Source organism: Hemitrygon akajei, chromosome 4 (assembly GCF_048418815.1).
Source record: "Hemitrygon akajei chromosome 4, sHemAka1.3, whole genome shotgun sequence".
Classification (NCBI taxonomy): Eukaryota; Metazoa; Chordata; class Chondrichthyes; order Myliobatiformes; family Dasyatidae; genus Hemitrygon; species Hemitrygon akajei.
In genome coordinates this window covers 16,594,373-16,607,605 of record NC_133127.1, presented here as the reverse complement: position 1 = coordinate 16,607,605, position 13,233 = coordinate 16,594,373, and the positions used below count along the sequence as shown (strand labels likewise).

Below are 13,233 nucleotides of genomic sequence, written 5' to 3'. Positions count from 1 at the left end.
ATAGGAGTTATAGGCAGGTAGTCACGCCGGGGCCACCAGAGGCAGTTAAGTGGGTGACTCCCAGGAGAGGGAAGGGAGAGTGTCACATAGTGGCTATCCGCTTAACAATAAGTTCTCCATTTTGAGTACTGCTGGGGTGGAAACGACCTACCTGGGGGGAGCAACAGTGACCGTGTCTCTGGCACTGAATCTGGCTCAATAGGGTCGAGAACTGAAGAGCACGGCGGCAGTAATAGTGGACTCCACCATTGGGGGACAGAGGCGCAATTCCGTGGGCGTGATGAAGAAGCACGGATGGTAATTTGCCTCCCAAATACTGGGGTTCGTGATGTTTCTGAATGCATCCACAATCTCCTGAAATGGGAGGATGAGCAGCCAGAGGTTATGGTACATATTGGTACCTATGACATAGGTAAAAAGCGGGAGCAGGCCCTGAAAGCAGAGTACAGGGAGTTAGGAAGGAAGCTGAGAAGCAGGACCTCAAGGGTAGTAATCTTGGGATTGCTGCCAGTGCCACGCAGCAGTGAGGATAGGAACAGAATGAGGTGGTGGATAAATGTGCGGCTACAGAATTGGGAGCAGGTGGCAGGGATTCAGATCTCTGGATCATTGGAACATCTTCTGGGGCAGGTGTGACCTGTACAAAAAGGACAGGTTGCACTTGAATCCGAGGGGGATCAATATCCTAGTGGAGAGGTTTGCTAAGGCTATTGGGGAGGGTTTAAACTAGGTTTGCAGGGGGGTGGGAACCGAAGTGAAGAGGCAGAGGATGGGGCATTTGATGCACAAGTAGAGACAACTTGTAGGGAGTTTGTGAAGAAGGATAGCAGATGATAGAGCAGATGATACACTCAGCCTGATGGTTTGAGATGTGCCTATTTTAATGCAAGGAGTATCATAAAATAATGGAGAGCGTGGATAAATACATGGAACTATGATGCTGTGACCATTACAGAGACTCGGATGTTTCAGGGGCAAGAATGGCTGCTGAGTGTGCCAGGCTTTAGATGTTTCAAAAAGGACAGGGAGGGAAGCAAAAGAGGTGGAGGTGAGGCATTGCTAATCAGGGATAGGGTCATGGCAGCAGCAAATGAGGAAGCCATGGAGAGATATCTACTGAGTCAATGTGGATGGAAGTTAGAAACAGGAAAGGGGCAATAACTCTCCTGGGTATTGTTGTTTTTATAGACCCCCCAATCGGAATAGGGACATCAATGAGCAGATAAGGAAGGCAGATTCTGGAATGGTGCAATAATAATAAGGTTGTTGTGAAGGGAGATTTTAACTTTCCTAATATTGACTGGCATCTCCTTAGAGCAAAGGGTTTAGATGGGGTGGAGGTTGTTAGGTGTGTTCAGGAAGGTTTCCTGACATAATATGTGGATAAGCCAACTAGAGGAGAAGCTGTACTTGATCTTGTATTGGGAAATGAACCTGGTCAGGTGTCAGATTTCTCTCTGTGAGAGAGCATTTTGGAGGTAGTGATCACAACTCTACCTCCTTCACTACAGCACTGGGGAGGGACAGGTACAGACAATTTGGTAAAAATTTAATTGGGGTAGGGGGAAATATGATACTATTAAGCAGGAGCTTGGAACTTGAAATGTGGCAAATGTTCAGGGAACTTTTGCATGGCATTCTGCATAGGTATGTTCCATTGAGGCAGGGAAAGGAGGGTAGTGTAAAAGAACCATGGTGTACAAAGTATGTAGAAAGTCTAGTTAAGAAGAAAAGTCGACAAAAGGTTCAAGAAACTAGGTACTGATAGAATTCTAGAAAATTTGAAGGTTGCCAGGAAGGAGCTTAAGAAAGCCCCAAAGCATTTTACAAGTATGTGAAGAACAAGAGGATGCACCCTGTGAGAATAGAACCTATCAGGTGTGATACTGGAAACGTGCATGGAGTCAGAGGAGGTAGCGGAGATACTTAATGAGTATTTTGCTTCAGTTTCCATCAGGGAAAAGGACCTTGTCAATTGTGGCGATGACTTACAGTGGACTGAAATGCTTGAACATATAGACTTTAAGAAAAAGGATGCGCTGGAGCTTTTGAAAAACATTAAGTTAGATAAGTCACTGCATTCCTTATACTCAAGTACCTCATTTGTTCCTGTCTGTTATGCACTTCCTTCTTAATCAAGGCCTTAATACTCTTGAAAATCAAATTTCCTTAAACCTGTTATCCTTGCCTTTTATTCTGACAGGAACATACAAACTCTATACTCTCAAAATTTCACTTTTAAAGGTCTTGTAGCGATGTGCTGCACACAGCGCTGAAATAACGACACGCAGTTGGTAAGTTGTTTGGACACTAGTTTATTCAAACTTCGCGGCGCTGGCGTTTAATCCCTAGCGTCCGCCCTCTCTGGGTGGAAATAACGTCAGAGGTGCATTACCAAAGTCTCCCCCCGCGCGCTGGCTATTTGTGAGCTGGATCGCCTGCGCAGAAAGTGGGTCGCCACATAACCCCCCCCCCCCACCACCCCAGAACCGGTGATACACCCCCCAATGTCCACAGTCTGGATCAGCCTCTGTTTGGGAGGTCTGCCTCTGTGCCGCGGTCCCTGAACCTCGACCGGCTGCGCCAAGTCCACAAGGGCTGGTTTGAGTTGGTCCACCGTGAAAACCTCCTCTCTCCCCCCAATGTCCAGAACGTACATGGACCTGTTGTTGTTGATCACCTTGAATGGCCCCTCGTACGGCCGCTGTAGCGGTGCCCGGTGTCCGCCCTTTCGTACAAACACAAACTTACAGTTCTGCAGGTCTTTGGGTACATGGGTCGGGGTCTGTCCGTGCTGTGAAGTTGGTACAGGGGCCAGGTTGCTGAGCCTTTCACGTAGCCTGTCCAGGACTGCTGTGGGTTCTTCCTCTTGCCCCCTTGGGGCTGGTATGAACTCTCCCGGGATGGCCAGGGGTGCGCCGTACACCAACTCGGCCAACAGATCCTCTTTGGGCGCTGTACGAATTCCAAGCAGGACCCAGGGAAGCTCGTCCACCCAGTTAGGTCCTCTCAGGCGGGCCATGAGAGCCGACTTCAAGTGACGGTGGAAGCATTCCACCAGTCCGTTCGACTGTGGGTGGTAGGCAGTTGTGTGGTGTAGCTGCGTTCCCAACAGGCTGGATGTGAACTGGGCGCCTGTCAGAGGTAATGTGGGCCAGTACCCCGAAGCGTGCTACCCAGGTTGCAATCAGTGCTTGGGCGCAGGAATCGGCAGATGTGTCGGTGAGCGGGACTGCCTCTGGCCACCTCGTGAACCGGTCTACCATAGTTAGGAGGTACCGCGCTCCTCAGGACACTGGTAGGGGGCCCACGATATCCACATGAATGTGGTCGAACCTCCGGTGGGTGGGTTCAAACTGCTGCGGCGGGGCTTTAGCGTGCCACTGCACTTTGGCTGTTTGGCACTGCACGCACGTTCTGGCCCATTCACTGACCTGCTTGCGAAGTCCGTGCCACGCGAACTTGCTGGAGACCAGCTGGACGGTTGCCCTGATAGATGGGTGCGCCAAACTGTGTATGGAGTCGAAAACTCGCCACCTCCAGGCTGCTGGGACGATGGGGCGAGGTTGGCCGGCAGCCACGTCACACAGGAGGGTCCTCTCACCTGGGCCTATGAGAAACTCCTGCAGCTGCAGACCTGAGACTGCGGTCCTGTAGCTGGGCATCTCGTCGTCTGCCTGCTGTGCCTCCACCAGTGCTGCATAGTCCACCCCCAGGGACAGGGCCTGGACAGCTGGTCTGGAGAGTGCGTCCGCCACGACGTTGTCCTTTCCCGAGACATGCTGGATGTCCGTCGTGTACTCCGAGATGTAGGACAGATGTCGCTGCTGGCGAGCCGACCAGGGATCGGACACCTTCGTGAACGCGAAGGTCAACGGTTTGTGGTCTGTGAACACGGCGAACGGCCTGCCTTCTAAGAAGTACCTGAAATGCCAGATTGCCAGATACAGTGCCAACAGCTCCTGGTCGAAAGCACTGTACTTGTGTTCGGGTGGTCGTAGGTGCTTGCTGAAGAATGCCAGGGGTTGCCAGCGCCCCTCGATGAGCTGCTCCAGCACCCCACCGACTGCTGTGTCGGATGCGTCCACCGTGAGGGCGGTCGGAACATCCGTTCTGGGGTGCACCAGCATCGCGGCATCTGCCAAGGCTTCCTTGGCTTTAACGAAAGCGGCCGCAGCCTCCTCGTCCCAAGTAATGTCCTTGCCTTTACCCGACATCAGGGTGTACAAAGGGCGCGTGATACAGGCTGCTGAGGGGAGGAAACGGTGGTAGAAGTTCACCATACCAACGAACTCCTGCAGGCCTTTGACTGTGTTGGGCCGGGCAAAGTGGCGGATTGCATTTACCTTGGCGGGCAGAGGTGTTGCCCCGTCTTTGGTAATCCTGTGGCCCAGGAAGTCGATGGTATCGAGACCGAACTGGCATTTGGCCGGGTTGATCGTGAGGCCGAAATCACTCAGGCGGGAGTAGAGCTGGCGGAGGTAGGACAGATGCTCCTGACGACAACTGCTGGCTATAAGGATGTCATCCAAATAGATGAACGCAAAGTCCAGGTCTCGTCCCACCGCATCCATTAGCCGTTGGAACGTCTGTGCGGCATTCTTCAGGCCGAATGGCATTCGGCGGATCTCGAACAGGCCGAATGGTGTGATGAGTGCTGTTTTGGGGATGTCTTCAGAGTGCACCGGGATTTGATGGTATCCTCGGACGAGGTCTACTTTGGAAAAGATTCTTGCCCCATGCAGGTTTGCTGCAAAGTCCTGTATGTGCGGCACGGGGTAGCGGTCTGGTGTTGTAGCCTCGTTCAGTCTGCGGTAGTCGCTGCATGGTCTCCAACCCCCGGCTGCTTTGGGCACCATGTGCAGGGGGGAGGCCCATGGGCTGTCGGACCTCCGTACGATCCCCAATTCCTCCATCCTCTTGAACTCCTCCTTCGCCAGGCGGAGCTTTTCCGGGGGGAGCCTTCGTGTGCGGGCGTGGAGGGGTGGTCCCTGGGTCGGAATGTGGTGCCGTACCCTGTGTCTGGGCATGGCTGCCGTGAACTGCGGTGCCAGAATCGATGGGAAGTCCGCCAGGATTCTGGTGAATTCGTTGTCCGACAGCGTGATGGAGTCCAGGTGTGGGGCCGGCAACTTGGCTTCACCCAGGGAGAACGTCTGGAAAGTCTCAGCATGTACCAGTCTTTTCCCTTGCAAGTCAACCAGCAGGCTGTGAGCTCGCAAGAAGTCCGCCCCTAGGAGTGATTGGCCACGGCGGCCAGTGTGAAGTTCCACGTGAACCGGCTGGCGCCGAACTGCAGTTGCACTGTGCGGGTGCCGTAGGTTCGTATCGTGCTGCCGTTTGCGGCCCTCGGTGGGTCCTGGCTTCCTGTTGCGGGTGTCGTACCCCGTTGGGGGAAAGACGCTGATCTCCGCTCCGGTGTCGACCAAGAAGCGGCGTCCCGACTGTTTGTCCCAGACGTACAAGAGGCTGTCCTGGTGGCCAGCCACCATAGTCATTAGCAGCAGCTGGCCCTGGCCCTTGCAGGGCGGGTGACAACGGCGGGCTTTTGTGCCCCACCGCTGATGGTAGAAACACCACTGTTCACTGGACTCCTTACTCCTGCCTCTGTGTTGCGTGCGCCTCCCTGCCGGGCCTGGTCTGGTCTGCTGTTGGGCACGTGGCCTGGCAATCTGACCGACGGACACTACGCTCTCCCTCTTGGCTTTCCACAGCACGTCTGCCCGGGCCACCACCTTCCGGGGGTCGCTGAAATTTGCGTCGGCCAGCAGCAGATGTATGTCCTTGGGCAGTCGCTCTAGGATCGCTTGCTCGAACATGAGGCAGGGCTTGTGTCCGTCAGCCAGGGACAGCATCTCGTTCATCAATGCTGACGGCAGTCTGTCTCCCAAACTGTCCAGGTGAAGCAGGCGGGCACGCCGCTCACGCCATGAGAGGCCAAAGGTCCCAATGAGCAGCGCTTTGAATGCTTCATATATTTGCCTTCTTCCGGGGGCGACTGTATGAAATCCGCAACCTGGGCGGCCATCTCCTGGTCAAGGGCGCTCACCACGTGATAGTAACGCGTGGAATCAGAGGATATCTGCCGAATCTGGAACTGGGCTTCTGCTTGGCTAAACCACACGCGTGGTCGCAGTGTCCAGAAAGTCGGCAGTTTTAGCGAAACTGCGTGAACAGATCTTTGGTCCAAATCCCCTTTGGACAATCCGGGTCACCAATGTAGCGATGTGCTACACACAGCGTTGAAATAACAACACGCAGTCGGTATGTCGTTTGGAGATTAGTTTATTCAAACTTCGCGGCGCTGGCATTTAATCCCTAGCGCCCGCCCTCTCCGGGCAGAAATGACGTCAGAGGTGCATTACCAAAGTCTCCCCCCGCGCGCTGGCTATTTGTGAGCCAGTTCGTTTGAGCAGAAAGTGGGTTGCCACAGTCTCTCACTTACCAAGTACACCTTTGCCAGAAAACAGCCTGTCCCGATCCACACTTGCCAGATCCTTTCCAATATGAGCAAAGTTAGCCTTTCTCCAATTCAGAATCTCAACCCGAGGGCTAGACCAATCCCCTTCCATAATTACCTTGGCATTATGATCACTAGATGCAAAGTGTTCCCCCTACATAAACTTCTGTCACCTGCCCTGTCTCATTCCCTAACAGGAGATCAAGTATCACACTCTCTCCAGTTGGGACTTCCTTATATTAATTAAGGAAACTTTCTGAATACATTTACAAACCCTTTCCCATCCTGTCCTTTTATAGTAAATAAATCTCAGTCATTATGTGCAAAGTTAAAATCATATACTGTCATAACTTTGTGTTTCTTGCAACACTCTACGATCTCTCTACAAATTTGTTTCTCTAAATCCTGCGGACTGTTGGGTGATTTATAATGTAGCCCCATTAATGTGGTCATCCCTTTAATATTCCTTAGTTCTATCTTAAAGCCTAACCTAATAAGCTCTCCAGTATGTCCAATATGTACTGCCACACCGTTTTCCTTGACTAGTAATACTGCCTTTCCCTCTTTAATCCCTCCTGCTCTGTCATGGGGATGAATAAAGTATCTATCTATGTTCAAAATAATGGAACTTTGAGCCACCAGTCCTACCCCTCCTGTCTCACTCATGGCTAAAATGTCATAATTTCACATGCTGATCCTCGGCTCACCCCCGGAGCACCAGCAAAATTTTCCACTGGGATATTACCCCCCCCTCCCCTCCACTGTTCCAACTGTGATAAGACTGCTGAACGGATCCTGACCTGGATCTGGGCCGTACCTTCCAAATATCCGGACATGACTTGCACTACCTTACTTCCCATTTTCTATTTTCTAATTATGATTTATAATTTAATTTTTTAAATTATATTTACTTTGATTTGTATTTCAGGGAGCGCGAAGCACAGAATCAAATATCGCTGTGATGATTGTACACTCTAGTATCAATTGTTTGGTGACAATGAAGTAAAAGTAAAGTGTAAACCATTCCTTCAGTACAGTCCCACCTTTGCTGGAAGAGAGCACAAGCACAATGATCAAAATATCTGAAGCCCTCCTGCTGGTTCCAACTCCTTGGCTATATGTTAAACTGCATGATCTTTCTATTTCTAGCCTCACTGGCACATGGTACAGGTAGCACCCCTAAGATCACAACCCTGGGGGTCCTGTCCTTTAACTTAGTACCTAACTCCCTGAACCCACTTTACGGGACCTCGACATCGTTAACCTTGACCTCAGGCTGCTCACCATCCCACTTAAGAATGCTGTGGACTCGATCAGAGACATCCCAGACCCTGGCACCTGGGAGGCAACAAACCATCTAGGAATCTCATTCTCATCAACAGAATCTCCCTTCTGTTCTTCTAACCAATGATCCCCTATTACTTCAGCTCACTTCTTCTCCCCCCTTTCCTTCTGAGCTGCAGAGCCAGACTCAGCGCCAGAGACCTGTTCACTGCAGCACCTCCCTGAAATGTCATCCTTGGAACAGTATCCAAAGTTGTATACTTACGTAGCATTGATGGGAACAGCAAAGGGATACTCTGCACTGGTACTTTCTCCAGAGTCACCCAGGTACCATAGGGGTGACTACCTCACTGTAGTTCCTATCTCCTCATTCTTCCATATGAGCCAAAGGTCATCGAGCTGCTGCTCCCGTTCCTTAACACGGTCTCTCAAGAACGGCAAATGCAGTTATCAGGGAGACTGGAGGTCTCCCAAAGTATCCCATTCACAAAATGGCCGCTCCGCTTACACCTCCTTTCTTTTTGTTGCTCAAACAGTGACTCACAACAGATGAGACTTGAGGTTTTCAAACGGCAAGTTGTCACTTTCTCACTCACTGCAAACACTCAGCTTCTTATGAGACCTTTCCATCTGGGTTCTCTGTTCTCTTTACACATTCCAAAGATGTACGGTTAGGGATAGTAAGTCATGAGCGTCAGAAACTTGTCGATACTTGTGTGGTGCCCAGAACAATCCTCAATGATTTGAATTGATACAAATGGCACATTTCACTCTATGTTTAATATGTATGTGACAAATGAAGCTAACCTTTATACATTATGGACCCAATTGGTCCAAGCCAAAAAAGATGTCTCATCTAAGCTAGTCCAATTTGATGTTCTGGCCCATAACCCTCCAAGCCCTTCCAATCCACAGACCTCTCCAACTGTCTTTCAAAAGATTCTATTTGTCAGCTCATTTCATACAGATAGCATCCTTGTGTAAAGTTCCCCTCAAGTTCTCCAGTAGCACAACTTGTAGACAGAGACAGAAGTATAGAAATAAAAAGTCCAAATGTGCCTATAACTTTTGAAGCACATTGGTTTAACACAAATTAATGAGCTGGTAGAATGAGTTTCATACACAGTTAATGCACTGAAAGAATGGTTTTGGTGGGGATAATCATTATTACATCATTTATAAGCTTTCACAATTCCATTCTTTCACTTCTCCCTTCCCTCTCTCCAAACAATACGATGAGTAAAAACATTGCGAAGCATGGTACTGTAGCGGTTAGTGCAGTGCAATTACAGAGCCAGCAACCTGGGTTCAGTCCCGGGCCACTGTGCGCAAGGAGTTTGTATGTTCTCCCCATGACTGCATGGGTTTCCTCTGGGTGTGTCACATTCCTCCCACTGTCCAGAAGTGCTAGTTAGTAGGTTAATTGGTCATGGTAAACAGCAGATTGCTGGGCAGCCTGACTCATTCTCCCAGAAGAGCTTATTCCGCGCTGTGTCTCTAAAACTCTGAAATGAAAACAAAATGCTGTTTCTGGCATTCTTCATCTCAAGAACACAATATAATTTTTCAATGGTGGATGGTCGTATGAGCAGCCGGTGCATGTCACAAGCCCTGGTTATGCAGCCACTGATGCCAGGCAGATAATCTCTGAAGAGTATTAATAATATTAATAATGACTGAGTCTTGTAAAGACACTGCTCAGAAGGCGGCAATGGCAAACCACTCCTATGGAAAAACTTGCCAAGAACAATCATGGTCAGAGACCCATGATTGCCTACATCATACGACACGGCACATGATGATGATGATGGTCCTTTCTACCGCCTTATTTTTTAAAAAGAGCTACAATATAAATGAGTACCCTACCCACCATGAAAACAGCAAACCCCATGCGTTATTCTTTTCAATTTACCTCCAGGTCTGCTCTGACAGAAAAATATGAGGCAAAGTTGGAGAAAGGCAGAACAATAATTAATATTTCCTTTATTTTATAAATAAATGATTCTCACCTATTACCATTGCAGCTATTGTTAGCATCTCATTCACACAGTCAAATTCACAAGATGCAAGAAGCGCTTTGGCAAGCTGGGGATCCAGGGGGAATTCCGACATAATGATTCCAACTTCTGACAAGTTCCCATCATCATCCAGAGCAGCTAAATAGTCCAGGTCTTCCAGTGCCTGCATTAGTGCCTCGGGAGCTGAGGAAAGAAAGACAGTTCAAAGTAATTTATGATCAAAGTACGTATATGCACAATTTTCAACTCCAAGATTAGTTTTCTTGCAGGCATACTCAATAAATCTAAGAACCATAATAGAATCAATGAAAGACTGCACCCCACAGGGCAGACACACAATGTGTAAAAGACTGCAAATTGCAAATGCAAAAAGAAAAAACAATAATAATAAGTAAATAAATAAGCAATAAATATCAAGAACATGAGATGAAGAGTCCTTGAAAGTGAATCCATAGGTTGTGGGAACAGTTCAGTGATGGGGCAAGTGAAGTTGAGTGAAGTTATCCCCTCTGGTTCAAGAGTCTGATGGTTGTGGGGTAATAACTGTTTCTGAGACCTGGTAGTATGAGTCCTGAGGCTCTTGTACCTTCTTCCTGATGGCAGCAGCAAGAAGAGAGCATTAATGGCATAGGCGATGGAATTACCTGGAGGAACGCTGCCTTCCTCTGATGGCACTCCATGTAGATGTGCTCAGTGGAGAGAAGGGGTTAATCTATGAAATATTGGGCCATATCCACTACTTTTAAAAGCGTTTTCCATTCAAGAGCATTGGTGTTTCTATTCTGGGCTGTGATGCCACTAGTCAATATACTCTTCACCACACATCCATAAGAGTTTGTCAAAGTATTAGCCATCATGCCAAATCTTCAGAAACTTCTAAGGAATTGGACTCATTGCTGTGCTTTGTAATTGCACTTATGTGACTCTGAAATGATAATATTGAGGAATTTAAAGCTGCTGACCGCATTCCACCTCTGATCCTCCAAAGAGGACCAGTTCATTGACCTTGGCAATTGTGGGGATGACTTACAGCAGACCGCAACATTTGAACATACAGACATTATGAAAGAGGATGTGCTGGAGCTTTTGAAAGGTATTAAGTTAGATAAGTCACCAGGACCAGACTATTGTGGGAAGTGAGTGAGGTAGGTCAATTTTGAAGACAGAATATATTACTGGTAAGACTCTTGGTAATGTGGAGGATCAGCTAAATCTTGGGGTCCATGTACATAGGACACTCAAAACTGCTGCGCTGGCTGACAGTGTTGTTAAGAAGACGCATGGTGTGATGGCCTTAATCAACCGTAGGATTGAGTTCAAGAGCCGTGAGGTCATGTTAAAGCTATACAAGTTCGATCCCACTTGGAGTACTGTGTTCAGTTCTGGCCACCTCACTACAGGAAGGATGTGGATATTATAGAGAGTGGGAGTGGAAACTTGCAATGATGTTGTCTAGATTGGAGAGCATGCTTTATGGGAATAGCTGAGTGAACTTAGCCTTTTCTCCTTGGAGTGGCGGAGGATGAGAGATGACCTGATAAGATGATGAGAGGTATTGATCGTGTGGATAGCCAGAGGCTTTTTCGCAGGGCTGAAATGGCTAACACGGGGGACATAGTTTTAAAGTGCTTGGAAGTAGATACAAGGGTGATGTCAGAGATAAGTTTTTCCACACAGAGAGTGATGGGTGCGTGGAATGCACTGCCAGTGACGGTGGTGGAGGTGGATACAATATGGTCTTTTAATAGACTCTTAGATAGGTACACGGAGCTTCGAAAAATAGAGGGCTGTAGTAGGGAAATCCTAGGCAGTTTCTAGAGTAGGTTACATGGTCAGCGCAACATTGTGGGCCGAAGGGTCTGTAATGTGCTGTAGATTTCTATGTTCTATGTTCATATAGATCTCTGGTTTCCTCCTCCTGAAGTCAGTAATCAGTTCCCTGGCTTGCTAACATTGAATAAAAGGTTGCTGTTTGTGTGTCACCATTCAACCAGATTTTGTCAGAATCGGAATCAAGTTTATTATCACTGGCATGTGTCTTGAAATTTGTTAACTTAGCAGCAGCAGTTCAAAGCAATACATAATATTGAAGAAAAAGAGAATAATAATAATAATAATAATAATAATATGTAAATAAATCAATTGCAATGTACGTATATTGAATAGATTAAAAATCATGCAAAAAACCAGAACAATATATATTTAAAAAGTGAGGTAGTGTTCACACGATCAATGTTCATTTAGGAATCCGATGGCAGAGGGGAAGAAGCTGTTCCTGAATCGCTGAGTGTGTGCCTTCAGGCTTCTGTACCTCCTACCTGATGGTAACAGTGAGAAAAGGGCATGCCCTGGGTGCTGGAGGTCCTTAATAATGGATGCTACCTTTCTGAGACACTACTCCTTGAAGATGTCCTGGGTACTTTGTAGGCTAGTGCCTCAGATGGAGCTGACTAGATTTATAACCTTTTGCAGCTTCTTTCGGTCCTGTGCAGTAGCCCCTCCACACCAGACAGTGATGCAGCCTGTCAGAATGCTCTCCACGGTACAACTATAGAAGTTCTTGAGTGTATTTGTTGACATGCCAAATCTCTTCAAACCCCTGATAGCGTATAGCTGCTGTCTTGCCTTCTTTACAGCTGCATTGATATGTTGGGAACAGATTAGGTCCTCAGAGATCTTGACAACCAGGAACTTGAAACTGCTCACTCCCTCCACTTCTGATCCCTCTAAGAGGTTACCACCTTTGATTCGGCCGCTGAAGCAGCAAACTTAAATATGGCATTGTAGCTGTGCTTAGCCACACAGTCATAAGTGTAAAGCATGTGGAGCAGGGGTCTAAGCACCCAGCCTTGTGGTGAATCTTGCTGATGGAAATCGTTGAGGAGACGTTGTTCTCAATCTGAACTGACTGTAGTCTGCAAGTGAGGAAATTGAAGATCCAATTGACCAAGGAGGTATTGAGGTAACAAGGAAGTAACAAGGCCTTGAAATGTATTGATTAGTTATGAGGGGATCATTGTATTGAGTCATAGTATTGCATCTTGATGTATGCATCTTTGCTGTCCAGATGTTCCAGGGTTGAGCTAAGAGCCAATGAGATGGCACCTGCTGTGCATCTGTTGTGCCAGTTGGCAAACTGGAGAGGATCCAGGAATGTGGACTCTGTCCAATGACAACACACCTTTGGGCAAGGTGTAGCACCTGCTTAGCCACCAATCAGAGTCACGCGAAGCCATGGAAGTAGGTGGTGGTCATACGAGCAGCTGGTGCATATCAAAAGACCTGGTTATGCGACCACTGACGACAGGCAGACAATCTCTGAGGAGTATTGATAATAGCTGGGGTCACCCGTCTTGTAAGGACACTGCCCAGAATGCAATGGCAAACTACTCTGTAGAAAAATATGCCAAGAACAGTCATGGTCAAAGACCATGACCGCCCACATCATACAACACAGCACATAATGAATGA

At 48.2% G+C, this 13,233-nt stretch overlaps 1 protein-coding gene across 1 annotated transcript in view; it reads right to left on the bottom strand.

Annotated features, from left to right (window-relative positions):
• The window catches only part of LOC140726141 (putative pre-mRNA-splicing factor ATP-dependent RNA helicase DHX32), a 142,758-nt gene that overhangs the window by 29,435 nt on the left and 100,090 nt on the right, over nt 1-13,233 (bottom strand). Inside the window, exon 8 of the mRNA XM_073042115.1 lies at nt 9,754-9,945. Coding sequence (XP_072898216.1) covers nt 9,754-9,945 — 192 coding nt within the window. The remainder of the gene's footprint in view (nt 1-9,753; nt 9,946-13,233) is intronic.